This window comes from Aotus nancymaae, unplaced genomic scaffold, assembly GCF_030222135.1.
Source record: "Aotus nancymaae isolate 86718 unplaced genomic scaffold, 86718_ANA_hifiasm-v0.15.2.pri h1tg000028l, whole genome shotgun sequence".
NCBI classification, from domain to species: Eukaryota; Metazoa; Chordata; class Mammalia; order Primates; family Aotidae; genus Aotus; species Aotus nancymaae.
The window spans coordinates 14,213,248-14,227,558 of NW_026988441.1; the positions used below are offsets into that span (position 1 = coordinate 14,213,248).

The window sequence follows — 14,311 nt, forward strand, 5'->3', positions numbered from 1 at the left end:
ATATTTATAAAAAAATGAAAAAACTGGTTCAAAAATGTGTGCATTTTAAATGTGAAAAAAATTAATACTGGTAAGGTGATTTTCACTATAACCTCAATATAAAAAATATATCCGTACTTTCTGACTTTCTATAATAAGTAGGCCAAAAGATTCACATTTTATTCAGATTCAAGTGAGGGATCTTTTCCTATGCTTAGAAGTGGCTAAAGATAATATCCTACGTTTTACAACACCTGTCCTCTTTTAACTCTCTAAGAACACTGGGGTTTCATTCTTTGCCACTGCCACCTCACATGTAGGCTACTCCAAGGAGGAATTGTGCCATCAGTAGTAAAAGGCAGCCAGTTAACGGAATTGAAAACTATGCATTCAATGGACATGGTCTGGCACTAGCCTTGTGGCAGGCTCTGTGCAAGATGCAGGGTCTCAAGTTCCTGTCACAAAGTCCCTGGTGATGGGGATCTTCTAGGTCAGAAGGGAAGTTGAGTAAACAGGAACTGTGTGACATAGAGTGTAGAACTTCACTAGAGGAAACAAAAAAAATAAAGTCAGCAACTTTCTCAAATAGGCACAAAACGTCATCTGTAAACAGAAGTGTGCTTATTAGGTTCACTTGTATAACTAGGAGTTTTCTTGGGGAATATTATTGGTACTAAGGCAGAGTAGAGAGGAAGCTGAAAACTTGTTTGGTGGCATACTGTCTTTCTGATGCATTTTTCCTCTTGTAGGTAACGATAAATGGCGAACGCATTCATGGCTTTGGCCACCGACTCCCGCCATCATCTGTGAAGATGATGCGAGTGTGGAGAGATGTCTCCCTGTCTTCAGTGAGTGTCTACTATTGAAGGAGATAATCACACTCCTCGTTGTTGAGGAATCCTTCTTTCTACCTGACCATGGAATTCCCAGAGCCTGCTAACAGAATAATCTCTCATCATCCCTTCCCCTACACTTGGTCATTAAAACTGCACCAAACCTCACATGATTTGATTCTTGCTTTAAGAAGGGGAAAGAGGAAGTGGTCATCTCCAAGAGGGACCAGGGCATTCTATGGGAGACATCATGCAATCAAAGGGAATAAAAACCTTCCAGTGACAAAAGGAGTGAGGGAAAAGGTCCCTGAATTGTTTGAGAAGACATTAGAAACAGCATTCTTCTATGGGACGTAGTTGACGTCAGACAGTCTGAACCAGAATACTTACTCAATCTCAGATGATTCACGGCACTGAAATGTTAGGTATCTGTTTACAGCCATGCAGGTGTACCTGGTGGCTTTGGGAAGACACTGTAACTTGAGGAAAATCATATGGAATTTCTTAATTTTTCCATTGTTCTCAGGATGTTTATTGTGTGTGAACACTGTGCCTGGTTTTGTGAGGGCTGCTGTGAATAAACTGAAGAAAAAGATGACAAATTTTGCATATGAAGTTTTCAATTCAAGTAATAGAGAATCACTGGAGCCCAGTGATTTCCCTTGAAGAATCCCAGTTATACTTATGTGCAAATATTTGAAGATTTTTCCATTTTATATGGGCAGAATACAGGGGTTTCTACTTGAAAATAAATGGTCATGGTTTTAGATCAGAGAACATGGAGATTATTATTGAAATAGACATAATTCATGCACACGAACATAACAAGCAGACCCTGCTTTGCTGCTGTTCCAGTGACTAATTGCAGCATAGCAAACCTCCCAACACATATTGGCTAAAAGCAATCATTTATTTTGATATCTCCCAGGTTTAAAGATTTACTGAACTCATGTTAGTGGTAGGCCATGTGATGGGTATCATGTTTTCGGAGGGACCTTTTAGGTTGGGTTCCAGTTGATGCTTTATTTATGTCCAATTCAGCACTAAGGCTGGTTGAACACATGGAAACTGGCTGGTTATCTCCTTCACTACCTCGCCTCCCCATTCATGCCTTTAATTTCCTAAAAGAACGAAAGTCTCATGGTTCTTGGACTTAATGAATGTGATTAGCCTTCTCCAAGGAAAACCTTTCAAGAGGCTCATGGAGAAGGTGCACAGCATCAGAGGGCCTATCTGTGAGTGGCAAACATTGTCACTTCTATAGCATTGCATTGATCAAGGTGAGACACACAGACAGCCCTAATCAAAAGGAGAGGACTCCACAAGCTGTGGTTATTGTGACTGTAGTCATGAGGGGCCATCCTTGGCAACTAGTGCCATTCAGTCACAACTGGCTTATATGCTTCACACATACCAAAAACACTCACACTGTAAGGAATCTCTGAAGGGAAGACAATTTCAGGAGCAGGCTCGTAGTAAAGTGCAGTATCTTATCTAATCAGGATATACAAGTGGCCAACAAACATGAAAAAATGCTCAACATCACAAATGATTAGAGAAATGCACATCAAAACCACAATGCATTACCACCTCACTCCTGCAAGAATGTCCATAATCAAAAAGAAAAAAAAGAAAACAGTGGATGTTGGCATGGATGTGGTAATCAGGGAACACTCCTATACTGCTGGTGGGAATGCAAACTAGTATAGCTGCTGTGGAAAACAGTGTGGAGATTCCTTAAAGAACTAAAAGTAGAACTACAATTTGATCCAGCAATCCCACTACTGGATATCTACTCAAGGGAAAAGAAGTCAATATCTGAAAAGGATACTTGCTTACGCATGTTTATAGTGGAACAATTTACAACAGCAAAATTATAGAACGAACCCAGATGCCCATCAATCAATGAATGGATGAAGAAACTGTGGTGTATATATATACAATGGAATACTATGCTACTATGCAGCCATAAAAAGGAATGAATTAACAGCATTTGCAGTGACCTGAATGAGATTGGAGACTATTATTCTAAGTAAAGTAACTCCGAAATGGAAAACCAAACATTATATGTTCTCAGTGATATGTGGGAGCTAAGCTATAAGGACACAAAGGCATAAAATTGATACAATGGACTTTGGGGACTTGGGGGGAAGAAAGGGAGGAGGTGAGAGATAAAAGACTACAAATATGGTGCAGTGTATACTGCTTGGGTGATGGATGCACCAAAATCTCACAAATCATCAACAAAGAACTTACTCGTGACCAAATACCACCTGTACCCCAATTACTTATGAAAAAAATAAACTGAACTAACAAGTTCAAAAATAAAATAAAATTTCAGTACGGACACCAAAAAAAAGATATGCAAACAGCCAATAAACATGTAAAAAGGTTCAACATCACCAATTATCAGGAAATGCAAATTAAAACCACAATGAAGTGTCAACTTACTCCTGTGAGAATGTCTTGTAGATTCTCTATGTTAGTCTTTTGTCAGGTGCATAGTTTGTGAATATTTTTTTCCACTCTGTGAGTGGTTTTTTGGGGGGTTGTTTTGTTGTTGCTGAGATGGAGTCTCGCTCTGTCGCCCAGGCTGGAGTGCAGTGGCACAATCTTGTCTCACTGTAACCTCCGCCTCTGGGCTTAAGTGATTCTCTTGCCTCAGCCTCCTGAATAGCTGGGATTACAGGCATGAGCCACCATGCCTGGCTAATTTTTTGTGTTTTTAGTCGAGATAGGGTTTCACTATGTTGCCCAGGATAGTCTTGAACTCCTGAGCTCAGGCGATCTGCCCGCCTCAGCCTCCTGAAGTGTTAGAATTACAGGCGTGAGCCACCTGGCCCCATATGGTAAGCTTTTTTTTTTTTTTTTTTTTTTTTTTTAAGGTAGAGTCTCATTCTATCACCAGGCTCACTGCAACCTCTGCTTCCCGGGTTCAAGCAAGTCTCCTGCCTCAGCCTTCCGAGTAGCTGGGACTACAGACACGCGCACCACACCCAGCTAATTTTGTAAACTGTTGTATTTTTAGTAGAGATGGGATTTCACCAGGTTGGCCAGGATGGTCTCAATCTCTTGACCTCATGATCCGACCGCCTGGGCCTCACAAAGTGCTGTGATCACAGGCATGAGCCAACACACCCGGTAAACTTTTTGAGGAATTAACATAATTAGGCTCCTCAGTTACAAGAGGAAGAGAAGGGTAAAGAGAAGGAGACCAAGTGGGTGAAAGTAAGGAAGAGCCGAAGAGAAGTAGGAGGAGAACAGAAAGAGAGCAGAAGGGAAAGAAAGTGGGAAGGAAGGAGGGTAAGATAAAACAACAGGGAGCGTGCTGAGAAGAGGGGAAAGTCTGTGGGACACAACAGCAGCCATGAGAGGACAGTTTGAGGTTTCCAGCACCAAAAACTGCAGTTTTATTGTTGCTGCTGTTGTGACACAGGGTGTCACTCTGTTGCCCAGGCTGTAATGCAGTGGTGCAAGCATAGCTCCTTGCAGCCTCAACCTCCTGGGCTCAAGTGATCCTCCCTCCTCAGCCTCCCAAGTAGCTGGGACCACGGGAGCGTGCCATCACGCCTAGCTAATTATTTTTATTTTTTGTTGAGAGGACGTCTTGCTATGTTGCCCAGGCTGTGCATAGCTTTTTGAAAATATGGTAAGGACTGAAACATGATCGTGTAGGGGTACCTTACAAAGAATTATTCGATTAAATTTTAAAATACGAAGCAACTCTTGTCACTTGTCTGGAACCAGGGCAAACTTGTATTCGGTGCAAACTCCCCATAAGGGGTCTTTCAAAAGGTGCACCTCACATTGGGCGCAGGAGGGAGAAGACACGTGCGCCTCCCCAAGCACTTTCACTGTCGCAGGCACGTATGAATACGCACGCGCATGCGCACGCACGGATACGCATACGCATGCACTTAAGTGCGCACGCGCGCAGCCATGTTGTCTTGTTGCCGTTTTCCTCAAGCGGCGAAGCTGACGTGGATGTCTGAAATGTGCGACCTGCAGGCAGAGAGCAGTGGCAGGCAGACGGGCGCGACAAATGGCGACAGCGAAATTCCTCAGGCGGGGGCAGGCGGCTGTAATCGCAAGCCAGCTCTGGCGCAGGCTGCGGAGCCCGGGTTCTGGGCAGCACCGTGAGGAGCCCCGGAGCCCCGATCCCCCCTGACCGCGGCTCGGGCCCGGCCGCCTTCCCAAGCCCCCAACGGGATCCCAAAGCCCTCGGGCCTGACTTCGAGCAAGTGCAGCCTCGATTTGGAGAGAGGTGCTTAGCGACCACGCAGCCAGGTAAGAGTGTTTGACGAAGCCAGCTAGGTGGTTGTGGACGTGTGCGGCGCGAGGGATGAAGCCCACGATGCGACTTCGCAAGCGCGTTAGCCCAGCGTCCATCCGGATTATTTTACATTTATTTTACATTTTTGCCTCTGTGTTGCTCGGTCGTCTGGCTTCAGAACTCGGCTGCGATAGGTTGAAAGACGCGGAATAGTGGTGACCTTTACACCAAAAGACGGGCAGCTACTTCCATAGGACCCTGCCATTCTCCTTTGGGCTTGTTTGAGGAAGAATTATTTGCCAGTCCTACAACTAAAACTTTTTTATTCTGGAAAATAAAATGTTCAGTTGTAAAGAAAAGAGAGCAATTATTGCGTAGTTGGGAAAAAAAAGGGAGAGTATCATGAAGAAACAAGGGGAAAGAAGTCGAATGAATCGTGGGGTCAGGAGGGAGAATTTTCACGGTTCAGAAATCCTGATTGATGGATGTTTTTTGTCCTGGATTGTCGAAAGTCTCCTTGATGTTTGCCTCACTGAAAACGTTGGTATTGCAAGAATAAAGCTTGACTGAACAACTTGCCAATACTAGGGTCCATGGGTATTAACCAAGAGGATGAAAGCAAGAACAAGATGACCTATTTTTCTAAACTTACATTTTTTTTTTTTTTTTTTTAATTTATTGAGACAGAGTTTCGCTTGTTACCCAGGCTGGAGTGCAATGGCGCAATCTCGGCTCACCGCAACCTCCGCCTCCTGGGTTCAGGCAATTCTCCTGCCTCAGCCTCCCGAGTAGCTGGGATTACAGGCACGCACCACCATGCCCAGCTAATTTTTTGTATTTTTAGTAGAGACGGGGTTTCACCGTGTTGACCAGGATGGTCTCGATCTCTTGACCTCGTGATCCACCCGCCTCGGCCTCCCAAAGTGCTGGAATTATAGGCTTGAGCCACCGCGCCCGGCCTTAAACTTACATTTTTAAGTCAAGACCGGAAGAGTATTGAAGAACTTTTGAAACTTGAGAGTTTGTCATCCCTTCGTGCCATAGTCAACAAAGGCTAATTAGTGGAAGATTTATTTTGTTTCTCAAGGTATTTCAACTGACAGATAAAATCAAAATAGAAAGTATGTATTGCATATATTATGTGTTAAAGTGTTTTCAGGAACATCTGGAGTAAGATAAAGATTGTTTTCTTTTAACTTTTAAATTTTAACTTAAATTTTTTTTTTTATGTTTTGAATAGGTAGTGCCTTCACAAAGCTCCAAAGAGAAAAGGTGTAAAAATCCAGCAAAAACTATTTCTTGCCTGTTCCACTACAGCCTTCCAGATAATTGCAGTTATTACTTTGTTATGTTTCCTTCTAAAATGTCCTCATACATTAGCAGGCAAATGTGAATGTAGGTTATTTGCCCGCTGTTTTCTTTTATACATACATGTCATTACTGGATATGTGATAATACAGTATACACACGCATATATACACACTATGTGTATAGTGTACACAATATGCAGTATACACAGTTACAATATGTAGATAATACACACACTAGCTCATGTCTTGATTTTTTAGTACAATCACAACTTAGAGACCTGTCTAAATGCATATGTAGAAAGCTTCCCAATTGCCTTTCACAAAGGTGGAAAACTGGTTAAACATACTATATTTGTATTCCATGTGGATTTACTGTATGTTTAACCAGTTATTGACAGACATTTGGGCTTTCTTTCCATTTCCTATTATAAAGAGTATTACAGTGAGTGACTTTGTACATCTGAAATGTGTGCCAGAAAATCCACAGGGTGAATTTCAGTCAACCAAAGGTGATGTGTATTTTTTTCTTTTTTTTTTTTGAGATGGAGCCTTGCTCTGTTGCCCAGGCGAAAGTGCAGTGCTGCCATCTCAGCTCACTGCAACCTCTGCCCCCTGGGTTCAAGCAATTCTCCTGCCTCAGTCTCCTGAGTAGCTGGGACTATAGGCATGAGCCACTACGCCTAGCTTATTTTTGTATTTTTACTATAGATGGGGTTTCCCTATGTTGGCGAGGCTAGTCTCGAACTCCTGACCTCAACTGATCCTCCCACCTAGGCCTCCCAAAGTGCTGGGATTATAGATGCCAGCTGCCGCACCCGGCCTGTACTTCTAATTTTAATAAATATTGCCACATTTTCATTCAGTGTTTTTGTACTTTGAGCTTTCATCCACAGATACTGTGTGTGCCTATTACCTCACAGCCTAGCCAGTGCATGGTATTCTCAAATTTCTAGAATGTTACCAGTTTGACAGGTGAAAATATCTCAGTTTAGTCTCAGTCAAATATCAGTTGATAACCTCTAATAGCCATTGCAAAAGTGACCCAACTTTGAAATCAGAGGAAACAGTTTACAAAAAACTTCACTTCTTATCTCACCTGCAAGTTCAGGGGTCCCCAACACCACTCTTAGGTTCAAGACTTCATTAGATGGACTGTTGGAACTCACTGAAAACTGTTACATTCACAGTTAGCAGTTTGTTACAGGGAAAGGCTGCAGATTGAAATCTGTCAAGGGAAGAAGTACATACAGCACAGAGCCCAGGAAGGCACAAAACATGGAGCTTCCAGCTGTCCTTGCCTAGCTAATTTTTGTATTCTTGTATTTTTACTAGAGCTGCGGTTTCCCTGTGTTGGCCAGAGAGAAGTGGGCAGCTTTCTTCCTAGCACCATCAGCCATACCTGCTCACCTTGGTCGAAAACTGAAGGTGAGGAGCTGGCACCCAATTGACAGGCAAGATGAAAAATAATTATTATAATAATTTGTAATAAGGTGCATTATAAATATTAAATTAGCAATGTATTATTATAATATATATGATAATTCCCAGCACGTTTACATAGAGCTTAGTATGTTGCAGCCACTGCAGAAGTCATGTTACACAGCAGCACTATGAGGTAGGTGCTCCTATGCCAATTTTATAGCAAAGGAAAATGAGTCACAGAACTATTATGTCACTTGTAGACAGTTATACAAGTGAGCCACATACCAACTCCCCAGAATATTCACATGGGAAGGAGCTGAGCCACAGCAAGGACTGCTCTTTTGGTAAAGATAGGAAGAGAGAATATTTTCAGGTCTAATGAAGTGGCCTGTTCATAATTCTCTCTCCACCTCTGCACCCTTGTGAATTTCTACCATGGCTCTCCAGATGACCCCAACATCACATTTTATCCCCTCTCTGAGTGGAAGGCCCTGGTCTTCTAATAGGGAGGTAGAAGAGGGACCGGAGAGTCAGCAGCTTGACCTTGAGTGTGGGGTAGCCACGTGAGCAGAGCTTCCTGAGCTTGAAGAATCACCTGATTGCTGTGGAGATGGGGGAATAGGGAGGCTATCAGGAGAGAAGTAGGTGAGTTGTGTTAATCTTCTAAGGCTGCCCTAACAATACCGCCAATGGGGTGGCTTAAACAACAGAAATTTATTGTCTCACAGTTCTGGAGCCTGAAAATCTGGGTGTTTTCTGGTGAGGCCTCCCTCGGCCTGCAGATGGCCGTCTTCTTGCTGCATGCTCCCATGGCCTTTTCTGTGCACACATGTCCCTGGCATCTCTTCCTTTACTTACAAGGACACCAGTCCTGTTGGATTAGGGCCTCACACTTAGGACCTCACTGAAAGGTATAATTACCTCATAATTACCTCCTTAAAGACTCTGTCTCCAAGTCCATTCACATTGTTGGTTACAGCTTCAACAGAGGAATTTCGGGGTGGGAGAAATACAATTCAGTCCATAACATGAGCTGAAAAGTGTATGGTAGAGTGCATGCTACCTAGTAAGTACTCAGAAAATGGGAACAACAGTAATGATTAGTAATGAGTTCATGGGAAAGGAATCAGCACCAGGAACCATAGTAACCAGGGGTACTGCAATTCCTCATCTGCCAAATAATTGTAGGTGGTCATTAACAAAATATTTCACCAGTGGATTGGGCTTTGTGAAGGCCTCACCCAGATATCCAGCAAGATCTCATAACCAGCACCTCTGAAAAGTAGGCTTCCCCTCACTGGATAAAGCTGTTGGTAGCTTGATGGCTGAGGAAAGGTCCTTGGACCCAAATCTCAATGACCCCAAAGTTCAAATTTCTATCTCTATCAGCTGTAGTCTCTACATAGACCTATAAGTACTAAATCCAGACAAGAGGAGGACCAGGTAATAGTTTCCCCCTTGTCATTACATGTTACAGCTGCCACCATCATCAAGGACATAGAATAGTACTTAAAGCATAGAGAAGGAAATGCAGTCTGCAGAGAAGAGGTTTAAAGATTTGCTATGTTCAGGAAGCCATAACACTGCAACTACACCAGGACTTGTTTAGGAAGGAAATTCTTTCATTTCTTGTCACTAGTGCTAAAGGTTCCAGGGACTGGACTTAAATTATTTATAGTACAGTTTAGGTAATGTATATTGTTCCTCATTATTCCACAGTATTCACTAATGTTTATAAAGACATTTGCTAAACTCTAATAGGTCTGGGAAACAGGAGAACAGCTTCTCTCCTAGGTGTAGAGAACCACCATTATCCTGCAGGGTGTGCTCTTCTATGGAATTTGTTCAGTGATGTGGCACAGTGGGGTCAAGTCAAGCACAACCAAAGTTTTTCTCTAAGTTTTGTATTCTTTTTAGGGTAAATATGGAAGCAAAATGTACAGCTTTAAACGAAAAAATGGAAAAACATTTCATCCTCATGGATAGAATAAATATCGTGAAAATAGGCACACTGCCCAAAATAATTTATAGATGCGATGCTACTCCCATCAAACTACCATTGACGTTCTTCACAGACTAGAAAAAACTATTTGAAATTTCATATGGAATTAAAGAAGATCCCATACAGCCATGACCATCAGTCCTAAGCAAAATGAACAAAACTGGAGGCATGATGCTACCCAATTTCAAACTATGCTACAAGGCTACAGTAACTAAAACAGCATGGTACTGGTATCAAAGCAGACATATAGACCAATGGAGCAAAACAGAGACCCCAGAAATAACACCACACATCTACAACCATCTGATCTTTGACAAAGCTGACAAAAACAAGGAATGGGAAAAGGATCTCCTCTTCAGTAAGACCCCTTCCTTACACCTTCTACAAAAATTAACTCAAGATGGATTAAAGACTTAAATGTAAAACCCAAAACCATAAAAACCCTAAAGAAAACCTGGGCAGTACAATTCAGGACATAGTTGTGGGCAAAGACTTCATGACAAAAATGCCAAAAGCAATTGCAGCAAAAGCCAAAATTGACAAATGGGATATAATTAAAGAGCTTCTGCACAGCAGAAGAAACTAATCAGAGTGAACAAGCAACTTTTGCAATCTACCCATTTGACAAAGGTCTAATATCCAGAATCTACAAGGAACTTAAACATATTTACAAGAAAAAACAACCCCATCAAAAAGTGGGCAAAGGATATGGACAGACACTTCTCAAAAGAAGATATTTACATGGCCAACAAATATTTGAAAAAAAAAATCTTAACATCACTAACCACAGAAATGCAAATCAAAACCACAATGAATTACCATCTCATGCCAGTCAGAATGGTGATTATTAAAAATTCAGGAAACAATAGATACTGGTGAGGCTGTGGAGAAATAGGAAAGCTTTTGCACTGCTGGTGGGAATGTAAATTAGTTCAACCATTGTGGAAGATAGTATGGTGATTCCTCAAGGATCTAGAACCAGAAATAACATTTGACCCACCAATCCTATTACTGAGTATATACCCAAAGGAATATAAATCATTCTACTATAAAGATACATGCACACATGTTTATTGCAGCATATGTGTGCATGTATCTTTATAGTAGAATGATTTATATTCCTTTTTTTTTTTTTCCACAATGGAAGAGACGTGGAATCAGCCCAGATGCCCATCAGTGATAGACTGGATAAAGAAAATATGGTGCATACACACCATGGAATAACTATGCAGCCATAAAAAGGAATGAGATCATGTCCTTTGCAGGGACTTGGATGAAGCTGAAAGCAGTCATCCTCAACAAACTAACAGAGGAACAGAAAACCAAACACCACATGTTCTCGCTTTTAAGTGTGAGTGGAACATTGAGAACACATGGACAAAGGGGAGCAACACACACCAGGGCCTGTTTGGGGGGGTGGTGGGGTGGGAGAAGGGGAAGGAACTTAGAGGATGGGTTGATAGGTACAGCAAACCACCATGGCACGTGCATACCTGTGTAACCACGTTCGGCACATGTATCCCTTTTTTTTTGTTTTTGTCTTTGTTTTCAGAAAAAAAAGTCCATCTTTTAAAAAATACACCCCATGAGGGAAAAGCTAGTAACAAACTATTAAATGTGTAATGGTTTCCCACGAAACGCAATGTCCCATATATAAGTAAATACGAGAAAAAAGAAGTGGTTCCATGTATATTAAAGACCTTGGTATTGTCAAAGAATATGGTTCAAAAATATGAATGAGCACATTCATTCAGTACATACATACTGAACATTTGTAGCAATTGTGAATGGCAGTTTGTTCTTGATTTGGCTCTCTTTAAGTCTGTTATTGATGTATAGGAATGCTTGTGATTTTTGCACATTGATTTTGTATACTGAGACTTTGACTTTGCTGAAGTTGCTTATCAGTTTCAGGAGATTTTGGGCTGAGACGATGGGGTCTTCTAAATATACAATCATGTCGTCTGCAAATACAGACAATTTGACTTCCTCCTTTCCTACTGAATACCCTTTATTTCTTTTTCTTGCCTGATTTCTCTGGCTAAAACTTCCAATACTATATTGAATAGGAGTGGTGAGAGAGGGCATCCTTATCTAGTGCCAGATTTCAAAGGGAAATCCAGTTTTTGCCCATTCAGTATGATATTGGCTGTTGGTTTGTTGTAAATAGCTTTTATTATTTTGAGATACGTTCCATCGATACCTAGTTTATTGAGGGTTTTTAGCATAAAGGGCTGTTGAATTTTGTCAAAGGCCTTCTCTGCATCTATTGAGATTATCATGTGGTTTTTGTCTTTGGTTCTGTTTATGTGGTGAATTACTTTTATAGACTTGCATATGTTGAACCAGCCTTGCATCCCCGGGATGAAGCCTACTCGATCATGGTGCATAAGCTTTTTGATGTGCTGTTGCAATTCGGTTTGCCAGTATTTTATTGAAGATTTTTGCATCTATGTTCATCATGGATATTGGCCTGAAGTTTTCTTTTCTTGTTGAGTCTCTGCCGGGTTTTGGTATCAGGATGATGTTGATCTCATAAAATGATTTGGGAAGGATTCCCCCTTTTTGGATTGTTTGGAATAGTTTCAGAATTTAAACTATTTACAAAAAATCTGATGCAAATCAGAAAGTGTATATTATGATAAATTCATCTTTAACCTAGCCCTTGGGTAACCACTGCAATTGTAGGCATAGACCAATGCTAACATCCATTGGCTCCTATATGTTCTTTCTCTACCACTTGACCTTGCTGCCACAGGCGACCACACTCCTTTCTTTTTTGCTTTGTTTCAGTTTGATCACTTTCTTGAATGTTACTTGTAGATGCTTTTTCTTGGAGGGCTTCTTTTGGGTCATGAATCTTTTCTTTACATTTCTGCTTTTAGGATTCATCCATATTGCTTTGTGGAGTTGTAGTTCCTTCATTTTCACTGCTTACCACTCTCGAGTTTTATGAATATACCAATGCATACTCAGCAGTTTTACTTCTGATGAACACTGGGTGACTTCTAGCTTGAGGCTATTGCAACATAGCCTTTTACACAAAATTTTTCCTGTCTCTGTGCTAATCTTTTTTTTTTTTTTCCAAGAAAAGTCCCAAGAAAAACTGTAGACTCCCTGCAATGTAAAGCAGATGTCTGCCATTCTCACTAGTGAATATAAATAATTTTACAGAAGATTAAATAAAGTCTTTAGAGCCAGTGTGATGACTCTGGTTGGTACTTGCAGTATCCAACCAGAAAATGCCTAATTATACTTCTGAATGCAATAGACAGGCTTCTTTTTACAGACTACCTATTGTGACTATTTGAGACAGTTGCTCACTATTTTCAGTGTTTCCTCTCATTCCTCTGTAGAGGTTCTACCACTGTGTCATACAGTCCATATTTGCTTGGCCTCCTTCTATCTTAAAAGATCCCCATGGCCAGGGACTGTGTCTCATGAACTTGAATCTCTGCATCTTGCACAGGACCTGCTATGGGGTTAGTGCTCAACAATGTTCATTGAATGCGTACTTTTCAGTTCCAAAAACTAGGACTCTCATTTATTGCTGATGGCTCAGTTTCTCCTTGGAGTTGCCAAGGGCTAGCAGTGGCAAATAGTGAAATTCAGATTTTCTCAGAGAGGTGGAACTGAGGGAGAAGAAAAGGAAAAATCAGTTGGGGAAAACTCAGACTACAAAAAATTGTTTGCCTAAAAATATCACAACAAGCAAAAATAAAACGGCTGGGGAAAAAAATACCTCAGGCTGCACCTACACACAGATAAACAGACAGGGTCCAGCACAGAAGCCCTTTGTTCATTGTATGATTAATAAGCTTTCAGGAAAAGGTTTACTCCTCTTTTCAAGCATATACACAGTGGGCTTCATGGAAACTGACACAGAGGAGGGGCTTAGCTAAAATAAACCCACAGTTATACAAACAACAGAAATGGTGCTTTGTGGTTGCCTAGAGACATACCCACAACTATGTAAGATAAGTGGAGTGGCACAGACGGCTTTACTGTTTAAAGAAAAAGTTACTCAGACTGTTACAGGGAGGAGCACAGTTTTTATTAAAAGTTTTTTACGTTCAACTGTAACCCAACAATCCACTCAGACTCCCCTCTCTTGTGTGGAGAGCTTTTTTCTTTATTAAACTTCCACTCCAACCTCACCCTTGTGTCCACATTTCTTAATCTTCTTGGAAGTAGGACAAAGAACCCTGACTACTAGTTCAGACAGTGAGACACTACTGCATAAAGATACATTGATGAGACTACAACATATTTTGATGCATTGGCTGGGAAAGAAGGATCCATTGAAAGGGTGAATAAATAGTAGGAAGGATCCATTGAAAGGGTGAAAGCGGACTCTTTCTGACTCATCCTCAGTTTTTTGTCTCAAGAGCAAAACTCTTGGGAGAAAAGTGTTGTTGACTCTCTTCTAATCCAGTTTCCTTTCACAGACGAACTACAGTCACATGAGACTGGAAGGAGATCCTGGGACAAC

At 41.3% G+C, this 14,311-nt stretch overlaps 1 protein-coding gene across 2 annotated transcripts in view; it reads left to right on the forward strand.

Annotated features, from left to right (window-relative positions):
• Positions 1-14,311, forward strand: part of LOC105723400 (galectin-4-like) — a 135,497-nt gene that overhangs the window by 92,346 nt on the left and 28,840 nt on the right. The window contains exons 6-7 of one of the 2 annotated variants that reach the window (XM_064381325.1): positions 729-827; positions 7,728-7,820. In XM_064381325.1, the coding sequence (XP_064237395.1) occupies positions 729-827; positions 7,728-7,820 (192 nt within the window). Of the gene's footprint in view, positions 1-728; positions 828-7,727; positions 7,847-14,311 lie in introns of both variants that reach the window. The other variant, XM_064381324.1, reaches the window with a different exon arrangement.